The following is an 18,851-nucleotide window of genomic DNA, read 5'->3' as shown; positions in this document are numbered from 1 at the left end:
TGGTGGTAACAGCTGTGCTGCCTCTGCTGCAGGCTCCATCCCCTGGGATCATGTGTGTGGTGGGAGAGGAGACCCTCCTCCAGCAGCTGTGCACCTCTCTGCCCTCCAAGGACCAGAGAGAGGGTGTGACGTTATTGACATGAACTGTGACCACATAGATCATTGTTGCAGCCAAGGTCATACAATGGCACCAAATCTTGTACAAAGAAGGTCACGTAGGGTGTCCATGAAAAGGTTATGATTTGCTGGTTATGATTATGACATCTGTATGCATGTATCATTTTTGTATTTAAAGTTATAAGTATTGGCTTTATACTGTCTGTATTCAAACTTGTGATATGCTTCTGGGTGACACCCTAGACAATTTGGCGTAAGCACTGCCTAGCCTGCTTGATGGCCCATTAAGGACCATCAGCTGTACAACTGACCCATTGAGAGAAGGCAGATACACCTTGTGACTCAGCAAGGCATGCAGGGACATGTCTATGAACAGAACTCTCGGGTTTTTACATGCCATGTGCTGGGTAGCTTGTTTTTGGAACAAAGGAAGCACAGGCTGCATGGCAAGAGACTATAAAAGGCAGCTGCATCTCCACCATCTTGTCTTCAATCCTGCTTCTTACCTCTGGTGGAACTTTGCTACACTGAAGCTCTGAACAAAGGACTGAATGACCCATCCAAGATGTGGATGCACTCCAGAGACTTGATTTGAACCTGCAGTTTATTCCATCACTGCTACAAGCCTGAACCAAGAACTTTGCCATTACTGTATATAACTGATTCCATTTAACCTATTTTAGCTCTCATCTATATTTATTTCTTTTTTATGAATAAACCTTTAGATTTTAGATTCTAAAGGACTGACAACAGTGTGATTTGTGGGTAAGATCTAACTGGTATATTGACCTGGGTCTGGGGCTTGGTCCTTTGGGATCGCGAGAACCTTTTTTCTTTTACTGGGGTATTCGTTTTCATAACTATTCATCCCCATAAGAAGTGGCTGCTGATAGTGATACTGGGAAACTGGAATGTCTGAGGGAATTGCTTGTATGACTTCTGGTTAGCCAGTGGGATAAAACCGAAGTCCTCTCTGTTTGGCTGGTTTGGTGTGCCTTAGTAATAAAAGACAACCAGCTTTGGGCTGTGACTGCCGTGCTCTAATCAATTTGTCCCAAATTGATACTTTCAGTTGTGTCCTGCCAGAGACTGCATCGTTACAGTGGGTCCCTGGGAGAAAGAGGAGGGGAGGGTGGGTGCAGAGGGGGGTGATCAGGAAGCAAAGCAGGCCCTGACCTGCTAGGCTCTTCACAGGCCCTGTGAGAAATGAATCAGCCCAGCTGGCTGCCTCTGATCTCCCACCTCCTCCCTAAGCAAACCAGGCTTCTGGGGCAAATCACTCTCTGTGCTCCTCAGAACAGAGGGGGAGAGAGGAACAGGGCCCCAGAGCTACCCCAGCAGCACAGACCTCCTTGGGGCAGCAGATCTGGAGCACAGCACAGAGGCGGGGCTGAGACCAGCAAATTAATGGTATGGGGTAGGGGCAGCTTGCCCTGAATTAATTTCCTCGAGGGCCGTTTGGGCAGGGACCACTCTCTTTCCCCAAATCCCCTCTGAGAAAACCAAGCAGGGCCTCCCTCCCCAAATCCACCAGTACCTGAGCAATCCAGGCAGAGACACCTCACCCCCCCTCAACTATCCTTGCCTGCAACAGATCATGAAGCTTACTGAATTCACACTGAGGAAGTATCCTTCAGACAGGTGTCATAGGGAAAAGCCATTGCACTCTGTCAGAGACGGCCCACCCACAGCCAAACCCAAGTGCTCTGCACTTTGGCCCTTTTTCTGAAAGCCTGAGACTCAACTTACTTTTACTCTCACCCTCCTGAGGTGTGGTCTGTTCGGTTTCCCTCCTGGCAGCAGGCTCCTGGCTCTCCTTCCAGGGAGGGTACCTTTTCTCCTGCGAAGGCCATCGCTCTCTGCCTTCCTCTCTCTTCCGAGGCTCGAGTTCCTGGGGCTGGCTCTGCTGTGGAGGAGCCGCGTGTTGGGGAGCCTGTTTCTGAGGCTTTGGGTGTCCTGATAGCTCTTGCTCGGGTTTTTCAAGCTTGGCTTCCATTACTGGAGAAAAGAAATGGAATGAACCCATTTTCAGCATCCCCCTCTAGCATACACTACAAACCTTGTATTTTCTCCCAACTGCCTGCAGTGGGCTGGCAAACAGACTCTGCTGTCCTTTGATTAGCCATGTTTCTGAACATTTAGCAGGAACACGAAAGCTTCCTGGACTTCAACAGACAAGACATCAAAGCTCACGTCATCACATCCCTGCTCCAACAAGGAGCTCATAATTTGGCTTCCCTTTTGCCTAAGCCTACTTTCAGGTTCAGCTGTTATCTGTACAGTGGAATCCCAAATGGGTTTGGAGGCTACCTCCCGGATCTGGCACAGGATCAAGCCCACCCCTAACACTAATCACCAGAGCCTTTTATCTAGTCTGTTCTTGAACACCTGTAGCCAGGAAGTGTTAGTGATTGGACACTGATTCTCCAATCTTGGTGTTCCAGAACAGCTGCGTGTTAATGGACATGTGTAACTACAGCACTGATGGGCAATGTAATGAGATTAATTAAAGAATTTTATGAGGTGGCTATCCATCCCAGATGAGGAATAACCCCCCCTCCCTCCAAAAACCCTTCTTTTGATTTGACTTTTAACATTTCTTGTACTAATTAATATTTCAGATCCTTAGGCTGGATCATGTCCCCTCCTGCTGCCACCCTTTCCTCCATCCTAGCAGCTACTCATGCTGCCCAGACAGGAGCAAAAGGAGACACATCAGGCCCTGGCCATATTCACTGCTAACACCTGTACTGCTTACTTGATAAGATCAGTCTCACACCTTCCTCCCCTCCCACACTGCATTTCATTCATGTGTGTCACAGGGATAAGTGCACCCAAGATATACATTAAATGAGCCAGGGATGTCAAGATCACCCAGACTTAGCCAGTTAGCCAGTCTGAATGCCGTGCAAACCATATCAGGGTGGCGTGATGCCTGTGGAATTCTCTATCTCCTGAATTTGGGCTGATCATGTTACAAGTTGCAGAATCAAGTCCACAGTGGACAGGGATGAACTGTCTGGTTCCCTGGATACAGAGTAATGTCCAGAGAGTATGATCTTCAGTACCTGGATTTAGGCCAGTGTCGCGCCGAGGTACTGGAGGGATTGGAGATACTGAGTACATAACTGTGCTTTGGATCCATGTCCTTCCAGGCCAGAGAAGAGTTGATGGAGATTGCTTACATCTCTTCCTTTGCAAGGTCAGGGTCTTAGCTTCAATAAAGGAAGATCTTGTGCCACCAGCCATCCCTCAAAAGAGGCTCTTGGTGCTGACAACCCAGCCAACTATCAAATCTCATATTCTTGGCGAACATTAATGGAAAGGCTGTGGAAGACAACTCTCAGAGTGCATGGTCACTTCACATCTCTGACTTGTGTCAGTCTGGGGCCAGCCCTACGTGCAGCACCAACTGCTTTACAGACAGATCTGTCCGCTGTCTTCAACACTGGGGATTGTGAAGAGTCCCTGACTTGCCAGCAAACCCTGGCAGGAAGCAAGGGGGCTGTCCCTCAGGGGTTTTGTCCCCCTCTCTCGGAGACCCTCTCTGGTTTCTGCTGTGCGTGGTTCCACAGGGCTCTGTCTCGTTCAGGGTGTACAAGGGGCTCTTAGCAAGCCAAGCAAAGACACTGAGGATCAACTCCTCACAATCAACAGAACTGAAGACAGTTGATGTGGGCTAGCTGGCTGAAGCTCAGTCTAGACAAACCTGAAGTGATGCTGGCAGGATGGGGAAAACAACCATCTCGTGTGAAGGGAATATCTGCCACCTTACTGAAGATAAATCCTCAGTGTCTGTTGCTTCAGGTTAAAATCGGGGCTATGGATGGACCCCAGCTGCTGCTAGATCATTTAGTGTCAGTGACAAGGAAGGCTTTTATCAAGCTGTGTCTAGCCAAGAAGCCTCAAAGATTTCTTTCAGATGTGGCTCTTGCTCCCAAGATCAATGCTTTCGTCATCTCAATATCAAACTACTGTAATGCGCTCTTCACGAGGCTGAACCTTAACCTGGAAATTCAAACTACAGTGAAACCCTGCTATAACATACCCCGCGATAATGCAAATTCGGATATAACGTGATCATAAGGTGGCTCTGGCCACCCCAAGCAAAAAAAAAAAAAAAAAAAAAAAGAAAAGAAAAGAAAAGAAAAAGGAGCCTTCTCCACTGCCTTTTCCCCCCTGCCCCCGCTTCCCCTTTTGGCGAGAAGAGCCGTTCTCCTCCCCAGCTGCTCCTCGGTCTTCCTCTGCCCCTTGCACGTCTCCCCTGCTCTCCCCAAGTGTTTCCCTCTCTCGCTGCATGGCTGAGAGCCCCTGCTGCTGGAGCAGGCTGACAGCTGGGAGGAATGCTACAGCAACAGTGGCACAAACTCTGCTCTGAATATCAGCAACTCCTCAGTGTCAAACGCTGCAATCGGCTCTCTGGCTGGAGGGCAGTCGGCTGAGCGCCTTTGTACAGATCTCTTGAGAGCCGCTCCAGCCCCAGTCTGCCAGGTCCCAAAACTCCAGTTTTCAAAGTCCAAACCCAGCTATTCTCAGGCTGGTTCTGGCTCGTTTAATAGGTTGATTAGCTTGTGCTGTCACTAATTATTGCTACACCCTTTCAGTTATCGTTATGGGCAGTTCGCAGATGCAAGTCGTTTTCTGCCCAAGAGAAATTGACCGGCTTGAAACTGACCAGCTTGAAATGGTAAATTTTCGTAACCTTGCTATAACGCAACCCTGCATTTATTGCAATCGAATTTTTTTGGACCCCAATTATCACGTTATAGCAGGGTTTCACTGTAATTCAGAAAAAGGCAGCTCGCTTTGTAAGTGGAATCTCTCACCGGGGCACATGACACTTGTACTCTGTGGTTTGCACTGGCTGGCTACTGATTTCTGAGTGGCGTTTAAGGTGTTTTGAGCTATAAATTCCTACATGGTTTGGGACTTCCACACTTGAGAGATCACCTCTTTATTTGTGCCTCACTGCCTCAGCTGAGGTTGGCAGAGGTGCTAGAGTTGACATCCCCTAGGTTTAACTTTAGAGCCCATTCAATAGCATTACCTCCGCATATTAGACTTGCTGGATGCATCCCCTGGGACTGCTAAGCTCTGAGAGCCCTCCAGACTGCACCAAACATTGTTACAAGTGCACTCTGCAAATCCAAGCACCTCAGTCCTTCTACTAAACCCAAGACTTCTCTTAGAGGGGAACTTGGAGGAGGCGGAGGTAGGATGGAAAGTGAGAATGCGCAGAGAACCTCCGTATTCATGATAAATACCTCTTTCTATTCCAAGGCAGCCTCTGGTGGGAGTCTAGTGAGCAATACATGCCCCAGGAAGATGAGCGGAGGAGTTTTACCTAAATGAGGGGAAGGAGAGCCCTGGGATGTTGAAGCACCTGGTCTCCCATCCCAGGTCATGCAGAGGACAGCCAGGATGCAGAGGGAAGGTCCCTGCACTTGCGGTAGGCCATGGAAAGGTAGAAACAGGGGTGGCTGCTCCACAGATTCAGTGCCAAGAGAGGGTCCTTGTGTGACCCCAATGGACACCGCAGTCCAGAACACTCCCAAAGCTGTGCGGCGTCTAGGGAACATCCAACAAGGGAGGCTATCCTGATGCTAACTCACCAGAGAGACTGATCTGTCAGATGGCTATAACCACATATTCAGCACAAATACTGATAACAGTTACACACAGGCATGTTTTAAGCTAATCCAACCCCTTTCGATACAAACCTATACAGTACAGGTGAGAGAACATTTATTCATTCATATCAACACTGCAGCATGTAGCTTGATTCAGAATGCTGGCTACATACCAAGGTTTTGTGCATGATTCGCACAAGAAATTACAGAGATTACATGTCCAACTGCAGTAACTGCGTGTGTAAATTATGCATGAGAATTTTCCCATGCATTTCTACAGATGGGGCCCATAGACACCTCTCCCTCTCTGAAAGAGCATATCCACAACCCCAGATTGTGTGATGGTGATTTTCTTACTGAAGTCCTGCTCGGCGTGCACGTCCTCTCCCTCCAAATCACTTTTGGGCTCTGTCCCTGGTCTGCTCCCTACGAGAAAAAGGCATAACAGGAACTATTTCAAGGCCACCAGCCACAAAACATACAGGAGTTCACCCAACAGCTGCTTAAAGAAGGGCAGGGGTTCTCAACCTTTTTTCTTTCTGGAGCTCCCCATGCTCTCTCTCGCCCCCGATACTATAACCATTCCACGGCCTACCTGTGCCACAACTAGTTTTCTGCATATAAAAGCCAGGACCGGCATGAGGAGGTAGCAAGCAGTGCAATTACCTGGGGACCCATACCACAGGGGCCCCCAGGAAGCTACGTTGTTCAGGCTTCGGCTTCAGTCCCAGGTGGAAGGGCACAGGGCCACAGGCTTCAGCCCCATACGGTGGGACTTCAGCTTTCTGCCCTGGGCCCCAGCAAGTCTAACACTGGGGCTGCTTGGCGGACCCCCTGAAACTTGCTCACCCCAGACTCCTGGTTGAGAACCACTGGAGAAGAGGACAACCCTACCGCTTAAGACTGTGTGTCCTTTTTGTAATCCACTCCATCGTTTAAAGGCTAGTCACACAGGGTTAACCCTTAAAACACATACATTCCCATGGCCATCAGCTAACTAGACTAGTAAAATGAGGCACACAGCCTTAGAACACACAGCATCTGGAGGGGCCTGAACGTTTAACTTGCTATACAGATGTTTGTATCGCCATTTGGTTAAGTTAGCCAAGAAGGAAGAGCTGAAAAGGTCAGCAGTTTGAGCTCTGCTTCCAGAACACTGATGGTGCATCACTCATGTTACAGCAACAGTGAAAGGAAGTCAGGATCTCTCTAAGGGTGGGGCTGCAGTGAATAAAGAGCTCTGAACAGAGCATGGGGGCTAATAGGTAATGGCAGTTTGTTCTCTGGATCGACACAGATTGTAACACACCATTTCCCCATGGTACGTAGGTTTGCTCTGCAGGAGGCACAGGACATTCTGAATCTGCTAGCAGAAAAGCAGCAGCGTAAAACCTTGCACTGTGAATGCCTGGCTGTCCGACAGAAGCAGGTTCTTGGGTGGAGAGCCTGGTAAAACAGAGTTGACATGGGGGGAACTGGCAGAGTCCATGACCACAAACTATTGGGGGTGCCTTCACTCCTATCACTTCAGTGGCACAGAGTCTCAGAGCTGATTGGACTCCGTGGTATTCCCAGACTCTTCAGCAATAGCAGCCAGCCAGATCTTTGACAGCCCCTTCTTGGGCTGGGCTGTTGCAGTGAGGCCAGACAAAAGCTCCAGTTGCTGCAGTATGCGGCTGCCCGTCTCCTAAGCAATCAGCTAGATGGGAACACATCACACCCATGGTCTACACCCTATACTGGGGTACCATCTAATTCTGTGTCTGTTTCAAGGTCCTAGCCCTCATCTTTAATGCCTGTGGCAGTCTACGATGTGTAGCCTGGACCAGCTCTCTCTCAGCATCCATCCCATAATGTTAGGAATGAAGGAGAACAATGACACTGAAGGAAAAGAGGATGGTACTATCAGGTACTGGCAGCAGGATGTTCTGGATGAAGGGCAATGTCCTGTGGAACTCCCTCCCACTACAGATCAGTGTGGCCCTGTGCCTTGCCTCGCATGCAGAGCAAACAGCCTGGCAGCATATCTACCTCCAGTACTGCTACTAATTCTCTCATATGGTACCTAGACATCCCACTGCATGGCACAAAGAAACCAGTCAACAGAGACGTTCACTCCCTAGGGCAAATGAAGGCTTTTAATCTACACCTATAAGACCCAGTTTGGCAGAGTGACAAAATATACTCACCATCTCTTGGGAGCTTGCAATAGGAGCAGGAAGATCTGTACCCCACAGTACACACTTTACACTGCAGTGAAACACAGGCAGCATGAGGGAGAGACATTTAAAAGGCTATTGTAACAGCTGTCAATATGTTTCAAAAGTCACAGTCGCTGCTTCACTTTGAGAATGTAGCCAGGTTAGTTGCATGAGCGAGTAACACAAAGACCTTGTCTACACTACAAATTACTTTGGTATAATCCACACCTCTGAGCGAGGTAAGTTACACTGACCTAAGCACTGGTGTAGACAGTGCTATAGCAGCTGGAGAGCTTCTCCCGCCGACATAGCTACCGCCTCTCCTGCAGGTGGTTTTATTATGCCGATGGGAAAGCTCTCCCCATCAGCATACAGTGTCTTCACCAGCTGCAGTGCAGCTGCAGTGCTGTATGTCTAAAAAAGCCCTAAGAGACTGAAAGAGACAAGATGGGTGACATTAGCTGGCAGAGAGCTGGCATGAAGAGTAGAAGCTGGTGAGGAATGGAGTCCCACAGGACTCCACCCTGGGAACAGCAAGAGGGATTTTCAAGTGACTGAGGAGCACAAGTCCCATCTTTATTAATTTGCATGTCTGATCGCTAGAGTCGCATGCATGGCTCCTGGGCAGCTTTTCTAAGATTGGGCTCTCCTCCTAAAAAACAAAACCCAATGAAGCAAGGACCAACTCACTCAGCACATTAAAAAGAGACTCTGCAGACCAGACCTCTCCTAGATTGCCAGCCACCTTGTACTTTGAAAGAATCCAGAGGTGCAGTTAGTTTCCCCTTTCTCAATTGATTCCTGAGGCAGGGAAGTGAAAACTCGCCCAACGTAAAGTGCAATTTTACTGTGAAGGTACATCTATAGCAGTGGTCCCCAACGCGGTGCCCAGGGGGCATTTATGTGCGCCCGCCTAGTGACACAGTGTGAAAAGTAGTGCCCAGCAGGGGAGAGAAGCCGCGGCCCCATGCCTGCCGGCTGCAGGCGCCGGTGTCCTCTGTCCCCGGCAGGCACTGCCCAGAACTGCCAAAAAAATAAAAAAATAAAATAAAAGTGGCTTGGACTGCCACCGCCCAAACTGCCAAAGCACAAAAAACTAACAAAAACCCACTCAGACTCTGCTGCCCCAAAAATGGACGGAATGCTGCCCCAGGCACGTGCTTACTCCGCTGGTGCCTGGAGCCAGCCCTGTATGTGAGTATTCTTCCGCTGCACTGATACTGCTCTTTTCTTGTGCTTTGCAATTTATTTATTTATTTTTAAACATTTTGCCCCAAAATGAGTGGTTCAAATAAAAGACAATGTACGTATTATTTTAACACAGAGTGGGAAGAATCCTATTGTTTTATTGAAAATAGAGGGAAACGTGTTTGCTTATTGTGCAGTGGTACTGTTGCAGTGCCGAAAAAACAATGTCGAATGCCATTTCCAAACTAATCACGGCTCTTTTGACATTAGCCATCCACTTAAATCTGAGTTGAGAAAAAAGAAAATTAATCAACTCAAATCAAACCTATGTGCCCAGCAATCTGTTTTCACTAGACAAGTAGTAAAGTCTAAAAGTGCTACTATTGCTTCCTTTAAAATTGCTCATCTGCTCATAAAGAAGAAAAAACACTTTCAAGATGGTGAACTGCTGAAGGAAGCATTTTTGACTTGTGCTGATTGCCTGTTTCAAGGATTTCCAAACAAGCGTGAGATTCTGTCGGCAATACAAGACTTGCAGTTATCAGACAACACAGTTACAAGGAGGATACATGCAATTTCAAGCGACATGCAAACTCAGCTAAAGGATGACTTTGGAAATATGTGACTGGTTTTCACTGCGGTTCAATGAGTCGACAGAGCTGGCAGTTATGGTGAGGATGGTAATTAGTGACTTCACCGTAAAAGAAGAGTTACTAAAAGTATTACCTATGAAAAGGTGAACAAAGGGTGAGGACATCTATAATTTATTCAAATCATATGCAACATCAATTAGTATGCCACTACACAAGCTGTCTGCGATCACCACTGATGGGACACTAGCAATGATGGGCAGCGCCAATGGATTCATTGCATTCTTCAAGAAGAATGAATCCTTTCCGAACTGTGTCTTATCATTGCATTATCCACCAAGAAGCTTTGTGCATCAAAGTTCTTTCTTTACAACATGTCATTAATTCGTTATTAAAATAATTAATTCTATTTGAGCGAAATCTTTGCAACACTGACTTTTTAAGGCCCTGTTGGAAGATGTTGATGATAAACAATCTGATCTTATCTTGCACACAGAAGTACGATGGCTGAGCAAAGGTAAAGTTCTTGCAGTCTTTTAAGCCTAACTGAAGAGATCAAAGAATTTCTGAAGTCCACAAATCAGAACTTCGAGCAACTAGAAGACTCCAGCTGGTTAAGGGACTTGGCTTTTCTTGCCGACATCACTGACAAATTGAACATTTTAAATCTTGAGCTCCAGGGAAAAGACAAACATGTGGCTCAAATGATACGTTCTGTAAAATCATTCAAAGCAAAACTGGTCTTGTGGATGTCACATATGAGGATGAAGTCTCTCATACATTTCCCAAGTATGAAGAAAATGGTATGTGACAGTGATTTTAACCCATCACCATTTGTTATCCACATTCAAACACTTCTGGAACAATTTGAAAAGATTTCAACGGTTCACCATCATTGAGCCTGTAGTTGCCTTTCTTGTGAATCCTTTTACTTGCCAAATAGAGGTAACAGAAATGGCTACATCAATTGCGAGTCTATTAAAGTAAGAACAGAAGACATGGAACTGGAGATTTTGGACCTTCAAAATGATATTGTTCTAAAATCCTGTGCAACAGATGAAAACTTTTGGAATCTGGTTGACCGAAAAAAGTTTCCTGCCTTAAAAAATGTAGCATACAAAATAAAATCTTATTTTGGTTCCACGTATCTATGTGAAGTTCTGTTTTCAGCAATGAACATCATAAAATCAAAATACAGATCTCGGCTTGCAGATGCCCATCTTGATGATTGCTTACGAACGGGAATATCATTCTACTCTCCCAACTACGAAAAATTGGCTGAAGAAATGCAGTGCCAAAAATCACACTGACTTTATTAGAAAAACCACGTGAATTAATTATACCTATTTTCCATTAAGTGCTGATGAGCACATATGATTAACTTGTGTTTAACTTTTTTTTATATTTGTTTGTTTTTTACTGAAATCCAGATACAGGTAACAATACAAAGAATATTTTTTAATTAACCATAAATGGCTATCTATGTTAAAGTAAGAATGATAAATATATTTGAACCAGCAGTTCAACAATGTTTTATATATAGGACTGAAATATTACTAGCCTCACTTTCTGCTACAGCTAGTCTAAATTTTTCCAGAAAATTGTCCAATCAAAAAATAATTTTACATTTTTTAAATAAATAAGATGAAAACTGTTTGATATTTTGTAAAAACTCTTTAATTTTTCTTACAGGTAGATAAAAAAGAGCAAATTCACATGGTAAGGTGAAAGAGTAATTGCCGAATAATTTAGTTAATACCTTTTACATGTAAAATTACCTTTTTTATCTTATGGATTCATATATTATGTAATATTAAATACAATGTTTTTCATATTATTTAATGTACAAATACAAAATAAGCCTTGAAAAATTGTTGGGCAGCCACTTACTATTTATAGTAGGTGCACATTAACTTAAGCATATGTTGGAGAATCTGAATTTTCCTGCACTACCTAAAATACACAGGGAGAAAACATAGGAAAGGCAGGAACTTCAGTGCTGGAACCACTCAAGGGGTTCTTCCACAACTGAGCATGCATCTAACTCCACCTCACTACCCCCGGAAAGAAAGGGGGCGAGGGAAAAATAAGCGAACGAAATCCTCCATTGCCATGTACTTACGCGTTTGCAGCGCCAAAATTCCGGGCATGGCGTGTACTCAAGGGTCACTTCTTTACCACCAATCACAAGGGTTCCCTGTTGAGACAAGGGAGTCAATGACTAACATGCCAAACACACTAGGAAATTCAACGGTGGGAAAGAGGCTAAGCAAGCCCCAGGATACCAGGGTTTTGTAAGCAAAGTAGGATGGCAAAAAAAACCAAAATCACCAGCTCAATTACAGAGCTGGAGCTTCACCAAGGAAATGAAAGGAGGGAACCAGCCTTTGCCCCTGCCACGGCATTTCTGCTGCACTGTTGACATGGTTAGTGCCAAGGCAGCTGGCCCAGGAAAGCTTTGACAGCTCCTCAAAGTGGAACCGACAGAATACAATGATCCCAAGATAAGCATACATGGGAATTGCTTGACTCACTGCAAAGTCAATGGGTTGGGAAAGGGGCAGCTGGCCAAACTGCCCCAACCCAGCCACATCCTTGTCTGCTGGATGGGCCTCAGGAGAGGACACCTTGCTGGCATGGACACTCGAGAAGGAACAAAATGGAAAAACACCACAAACAAGGGCAAGAGGAATTTGGTACCTGTGTTGGCCTCTCCGTCCTTCCTCAGAACCTGGCTTTTCTCCAAGGAAACTGCCCACCCCATGGGGGAGGCTGTTGGCTTGGGAGAGGGCACAGCATGCCACCATGTGGAGAATGCAGGTTTGGGGCTGACTTTGAGCGCTCAGGCAGTGGCCAGACAAGAGCTGAGAGCACAACCCAGGATGGGGGGGGGAAGGGGAAACGGGACAACAGGACAACACATGGGGACTATCATGTCCCTGGTCCAATTCTAGCGCATTCCTTTAGAGCTTCCCCTTGGGAGAAGACAGCAGTCTTGACAGCTCTGCTGCGATACAGCTGTGTATATGAATTTTAAAGGATAAAATGAAGTGGAAGGTGAAAGTCACAGATATCCACTTGGACCTGCCTCTGAACCCAGTGAGCACTCCCAGTGGCATTCATCACACTCACGCAGAGCCCAGGCTTACAAACCCAGGGCATCAGCGCTCACAAGAAATCCAGAGATTAGACTTGGCACCTGATAAAGAGTTTGGCTCTAGAATAGCTGGGGGTAAGTCACCTTCTCCTTTGACACTGTAGCAGGGTGAAACCCTGCTCCTGCTGTGAGGGGTTTAAAAGTGGCCTGGCAGGGCTTGAGAGCAGCTGCTCTCAAGGCTGGGCTGATTGAGGAAGTGGCTGCAGCTGGGGCCACGCCTCAAACTGAGCCACAGGCCTTATAAAAAGGCCAGGGAAGCGAGAAGGAAAGTCAGTCTCTCTCTGCCTTCAGAGAGAGAAGGGCCTAGCTGCAGGGAGCTTGAGACTGGATACCTGAGTGAAGCAGGGCTGGGGAAAGGCTGAGGAGCTGGGGAGCTCCAGCCTGAAAAGCCCCAGGCTGCGGCCTAGCAGAGGGCTAACAGGTACTGGGGGTTGCAGAGGGCAGCCCAGGGGTAGGCCAAAGCAGCAGGTCCAAACCCAACCTTGCCAGTGATGAATAGGCTGATACTGCAGTCTGCCCCAGGACGTGGGGCTAGACAATGACTGGCAGTAGCCAAATACTGAGGCAAGGTGGGGGTAGAGGGTGGGGGTTCCCTGAGGAGGGGAAACCCTAAGAGAAAAGGGGTTACTGCTAGGGGGCAGCACCCCAGGGGAAACTCAGAAAGAAAGGGGGTTACTGCCAGGGGGCAGCACCCCATGTAAAAGGGCACCGGGTCCAAGGAGGGACATGGGGGGCCTGAGGACAGGTGGATCACCAGCCGGCAGCGGGCGCTCCAGCACTGGAACGAGCTAATTCCTGGAGTCACCAGCAGGAGGCGCCGCAGGGGTGAGTCCTGGCCCGTCTACAGACACTTATTGGGCCAGGCTGTCTGTATCACCCCAGGTGGAGAACAGACAACCTGCACCCAACGCATAATGGCACATGGAGAAAATCTTATGCTTTCTCTTCATTTCATGCTCTGGTTTTTGATGAGGAGCACTCAAGATTTTTTTTCCAGATGCAGACTGTCAGCTAGCGCTAGAGAACCCCGGCGACACAACAATACTTCTACTTCCTGTCCAGTTCGCAGCTGAACAACAAACCATACTCTCAGCATACATCCACACTCAGTTAAACCCCCTTTCTCCAACTACACACAACCATCACCAATGCAAAACAACTACACAGCTTCTTACCAATGCTGGTTCAGCCTAGCACCCGGGATTGGGGCTAGTAAGTTCTATTATTTGATTGGGGGAGGGAGGAGAGATCTCTTAACTGCGCCTATCTACAAAGCTGCTTCATCTGTGACATCAGAACCCATTACAGACAGTACGAAGAGCACCACAAGAGCAGCAAACACCAAAGGAAACTAACAGATCCCACCAGCATGCTGGAGAAAGACAAAAACACTTGCAGCCCAAATCATTACTCCACAATGAACATACAACAGAAACCAATTTAATTTGCTAAATCAAGTGCTCAGCTCCAGACCTCCACCTGCTAGCTATCAATTTCTGAGGTTCAGATTCTGAAATTGCTGACACCTGCACTCAAACTCCTGCTCTCTGGATCTCACACCTGCTGTTCTGGTCTGCATTCACATCTGAAAGAGACATTGTGGTATAAGAGAAACAGAGCACAGGTACAGTAATAAAGAGAGTAACCTTCGGCCAAGCGGCGGCTCCAGGCACCAGCACACCAAGCTGTGGGGGGGCGGCCTACCGGTCGCAGCGAGGGCGGCAGTCAGGCTGCCTTTGGCGGCCTGCCTGCGAGAGGTCCGCCAGTCCCGCAGCTTCAGCGGCAATTCAGTGGCAGGTACGCCAAAGGCGCAGGACCAGCAGACCTCCCGCAGGCATGCCGCCGAATCCGCGTTACCAGCAGACCTCCCGCAGGCATGCTGCCGAAAGCCACCTGACTGCCCTGCTTGGGGCGGCAAAATACATAGAGCCGCCCCTGCTTCGGCCTCTCACACACAGTGATGGTCTCCAAGCAAAATAAGCACCTCAGGATTTGTCACTCATGCTACAGAATTAAATTAACCCAGCTTGCTTTTCTTTTTCATTTCCTCATTCAAGACAAGAGATTCTCATATCATTGGAAGGCATCTGGCGCCTCACCAGACCAAACTGTTTTCTGGCAGTACCCGGCTACTGCAGGATGACATATCTCACCTCAGCTCCAGGCTCACTTTGGTTTCTAACAAGTCTGTGGGGCGTTTGCTTCAACCCCAGCAGACACAAATTCAGAATGTATTTGCAGTGGGGTGGAGTCCACCAGTGCAACCAGATAATCCAAAAATGGCTCTTGCTCAAGGTCATTCAATACTAGGGTCAGCTGCTGGAGTCCAGTTTCTTAAGATGTTTAGAACTCCAGACTGGATTTTTGTTCTGCCTAGCACAATGGGGTTCTGGGCTGTGACTGGAGCACCTACGCACAGCAATAATGCAAATAGGTAATAAATAATAATAATAATAATGAGATAGTCTGCTTTTTTTTCCCTCTCCTCTTCTCTCATCTCTCCTGCTGCCTGATTGCATACTTCCAATTCCAAGTGATGTGTGGTGTTGACTGGTCAGTTCATAGCTCTGGTGTTTGTAACACTGAGGTGCTACTGTAGGCAAATACAGTACAGTACTGTGTTAAATGTAAACTACTACTACTTCTGGAACAGCCTACCGAGGGAAACAGTGTTCTGGAACAGCCTACCGAGGGAAACAGTGGGGGCGAAGGACCTCCATGACTTTAAGATTAAGCTAGATAAGTTTATGGAGGGGATGGTATGATAGGATAACGGGTTTAGTCAATAGGTCAATAACATGCCACAATGGTAATTAGTACAAAGGGTCAATGATAGGATATTGTTAGCCTTTTTCCAGAGGGTCTGGCTTGAGAGTCTTGCCCGCATGCTCGGGGTTCAGCTGATCGCCATATTTGGGGTCGGGAAGGAATTTTCCTCCAGGGTAGATTGGCAGTGGCCCTGGAGGTTTTTCGCCTTCCTCCGAAGCATGGGGCAGGGGTCGCTTGCTGGTGGATTATCTGCTACTAGAAGTCTTTAAATCATGATTTCGAGCATTCAACAGCAGAGTCAAGGGAGAGAATTATTTCAGGAGTGGGTGGATCGGCTTATGTGGCCTGCATCTTGCAGGAGGTCAGACTAGATGATCATAATGGTCCCTTCTGATCTTGAATTCTATGATTCTATGATACTAAAAAAAGGGAAATTTAAAAAAACGATTTCATAAGGTAAGGAAACTGTTTCTGTACTTGTTTAATTTATATTAAGATGGTTAAAAGCAGCATTTTTCTTCATTATTATGAAGTTTCAAAGCTGTATTAAGTCAATGTTCAGTTGTAAACTTTTGAAAGAACATCCCTACCGTTTTGTTCAGCGTTATGAACAGCCTCTATTCCTGAGGTGTTTGCAACTCTGAGGTTCTACTGTATCTAATGTACTAACATGGCTCCCATTACCATCATATCTGAGCACTCCACCTTCCGGAGAGGTCCTACTATCTCCACTGCACAGAGTTTTGCCAACAAAAGTCCTAGGGTAGACGTAGACTAAGTGATTTGGCCAAGGTCAAACAGGGAGTCTGTGTAGAACTGATGAATTAAATTGTTTTTAATTGTTCACTCTATTATATCTGCCTCTGGAAATTTCCACCACATGCGTCTGATGAAGTGGGCATTCACCCACAAAAGCTTATGCTCCAATACATCTGTTAGTGTATAAGGTGCCACAGGACTCTGTCGCTTTTTACAGATCCAGACTAACACAGCTACCCCTCTGATACTTGACACTTTATTAATGTAACTTCATAAGTGAAGTTTTATGAATGAAACAACATTCACTCATAAAACCAGTTACCCCAATAAGTGGCTAATTGACAATTAAGATGCTTGTTAAGAGCCACAGCATTCAGCCAGCTGCCCTTGTAAGTTTCACTTTCAAGCCAATTGCTGCTTAAATCACTGAAACTTGCACTGTTTCAACATTGTAACTTCTGCTCACTGTTTGCCATTCATTATACTTGTCTACATGGCAGCTTCTGTTCACTCTTTGCCACTCCTTACACTTGTCCATATTGTAATTCAAATTCCATTTTAAAATGCTCACTCCATTTTGTAAAAGCCTGCTGCAGCAACCTTCATTTTTGCAAAACCTGACTGTAATCTTATTAGTTTAGTTTAGATGTGTGAATGAGGTATGTATGTATGATGGAATCAACCTCCAGCGCCAGTCTGTCCTGATGAAATAAAGTTCAAACACCAACGGTTGAAAATGCAGACAACAGTCCTAACAAAGTAAGAAGAGTCCACCTTAAAAAGAAAAGAACAAAGGTACAATAGAAGGAAGATCAAAGCTAGGTCCGAGGCTGAAAGTCATGTCTGCAATTGACAGGTGATCAATCACACCGAACCCAGAGGCAGCTTGACACAGACTCTGGATTCAAACTAAAAGCCTATTAAAAAAAAAAAAAAAAAGATGAGTGAGTTGGAAGATGTTGGGTAACGTTCTGCTGCCAGCATAGGAGGGCAGACCCAGCCCTTCCTTGTGCCTGGCTTTCCTGGCCAGTTAGCCACCACAAGCTATGAAATCAAGCCACGGACTCAAGCTATGTTCAGGACTGGTAACTATACAGCAGCTGCAGAACATCTGATATATATGTGTGTGTGTGTGTGTGTGTGTGTGTGTGTATGTATGTATTAGTTATTGGTCATTAATCAAATTGTGTTATCATAATAAATGTGGCATCTTTGCCTTGCCCCCTGAAACAATCCTGTGTAGTTTTGTCTGCATAACATCTGTGGCAGAGCAGGAATTGAACCCAGGTCTCCCACATGCCACACTAGCACCCTAACCATTGGGCCACCCCTCAGTGGGTGCAGGCAGGGCAGTGGGAGCTGGGAACAGCCGTTCATTGTGGAACCTCAACTGAACCGGCAGACTCTCCACGCCACCTGACCCAGGCTGCTAATTACTGTTTGGAGGGATCCCTAGCACATAAACTCATCAAACCACGTTCCTGGAATTATTTTGCAACGTTAATGCTCAAACCTCGTACACATTGGTTGCCCCAGAGAAAAGGGAAGCCATAGAGAAAGGGGTTTATGGGACGACTGATCCTCCTGCAGCCATTAGAAGAGACGCACTGAAGAGCACTGGATAAAACAGAAATGGACCTGCCCATCAGGCATCAATTTGGGGGTTAGGCATGCCACCCACCCTTCTCACTTTCCCTGCAGCCTGCCCCTTGTGAGTCAACTGCTGTTCTCCTCCCACTGGGCCCATCCCCGGCTGTCCGCTGGAGCTGCTTCAGCAGCACCACCACCGCCACCATACAGACTAGGCGAGCTTGGCCAAGCTGACATCTGTAGCTCTTGCTGACACCTTCCTTGTGCACCCAGCACACGGCACTGAGACCCCCAAGCCAGAGAACCTCTTCAGGGGTCACATGTGGCGCTGAACACATGCACAAGACTAAGCACGTACCTGAGGCTTTAAAGCAGAGATAAGAGTAAATATGGGAAAGAGAGGGGTACAGGAGGCAAAGCTCATACGAACACAGATGCCTCCTTCAGGCCTGACAGTCCGTAGAGCAGGCAGAACACTTTCTCTGGGGCCTGTAACACAGTCAGAGATGGGCCATGGGGCTGCACCACCTCCTGGAAGATGTCCTGTGCCTGAGGACAGAGTGGGCGTAGCAGCAGGCAGTGCAAGGAGATGGGGGTGCACAACCTCCTGAAGGAAGCAGTGGCCCCGTCAGTGCACATCAAGGCGGGTCTCTAGAGCAGCAGGCCGACAGATTCCCCAACACCTAGGTTAATGGCATCCGAGATATTGCGAAGGACGGGGTGGCAATCAATAGGGTTCTGTACCCGTGGAGTTTGGCAAAGCCTTGTAACAGTGCTCAGGAATCCCTACAAAGCAGCACCCCCACTCACATCACCTGCTGATCAGACACTGAAGCCTGCTTTGCAGGGA

The 18,851-nt window shown here is 47.0% G+C and overlaps 1 protein-coding gene across 3 annotated transcripts in view; it reads right to left on the bottom strand.

Annotated features, from left to right (window-relative positions):
- RBM6 (RNA binding motif protein 6) overlaps positions 1–18,851 on the bottom strand; it is a 149,458-nt gene that overhangs the window by 21,625 nt on the left and 108,982 nt on the right. For all 3 annotated transcript variants that reach the window (XM_039547807.1, XM_039547809.1, XM_039547808.1), the window contains exons 7-10: positions 11,849–11,923; positions 7,937–7,997; positions 6,105–6,173; positions 1,867–2,115 (exon numbers count right to left, since the gene is read on the bottom strand). In XM_039547807.1, the coding sequence (XP_039403741.1) occupies positions 1,867–2,115; positions 6,105–6,173; positions 7,937–7,997; positions 11,849–11,923 (454 nt within the window). The remainder of the gene's footprint in view (positions 1–1,866; positions 2,116–6,104; positions 6,174–7,936; positions 7,998–11,848; positions 11,924–18,851) is intronic.

Source organism: Mauremys reevesii, linkage group 7 (genome assembly GCF_016161935.1).
Source record: "Mauremys reevesii isolate NIE-2019 linkage group 7, ASM1616193v1, whole genome shotgun sequence".
In the NCBI taxonomy this organism is placed as follows: domain Eukaryota; kingdom Metazoa; phylum Chordata; order Testudines; family Geoemydidae; genus Mauremys; species Mauremys reevesii.
Note: the sequence above shows the minus strand (reverse complement) of the source record. Positions and strands in the feature narration are given on the sequence as shown.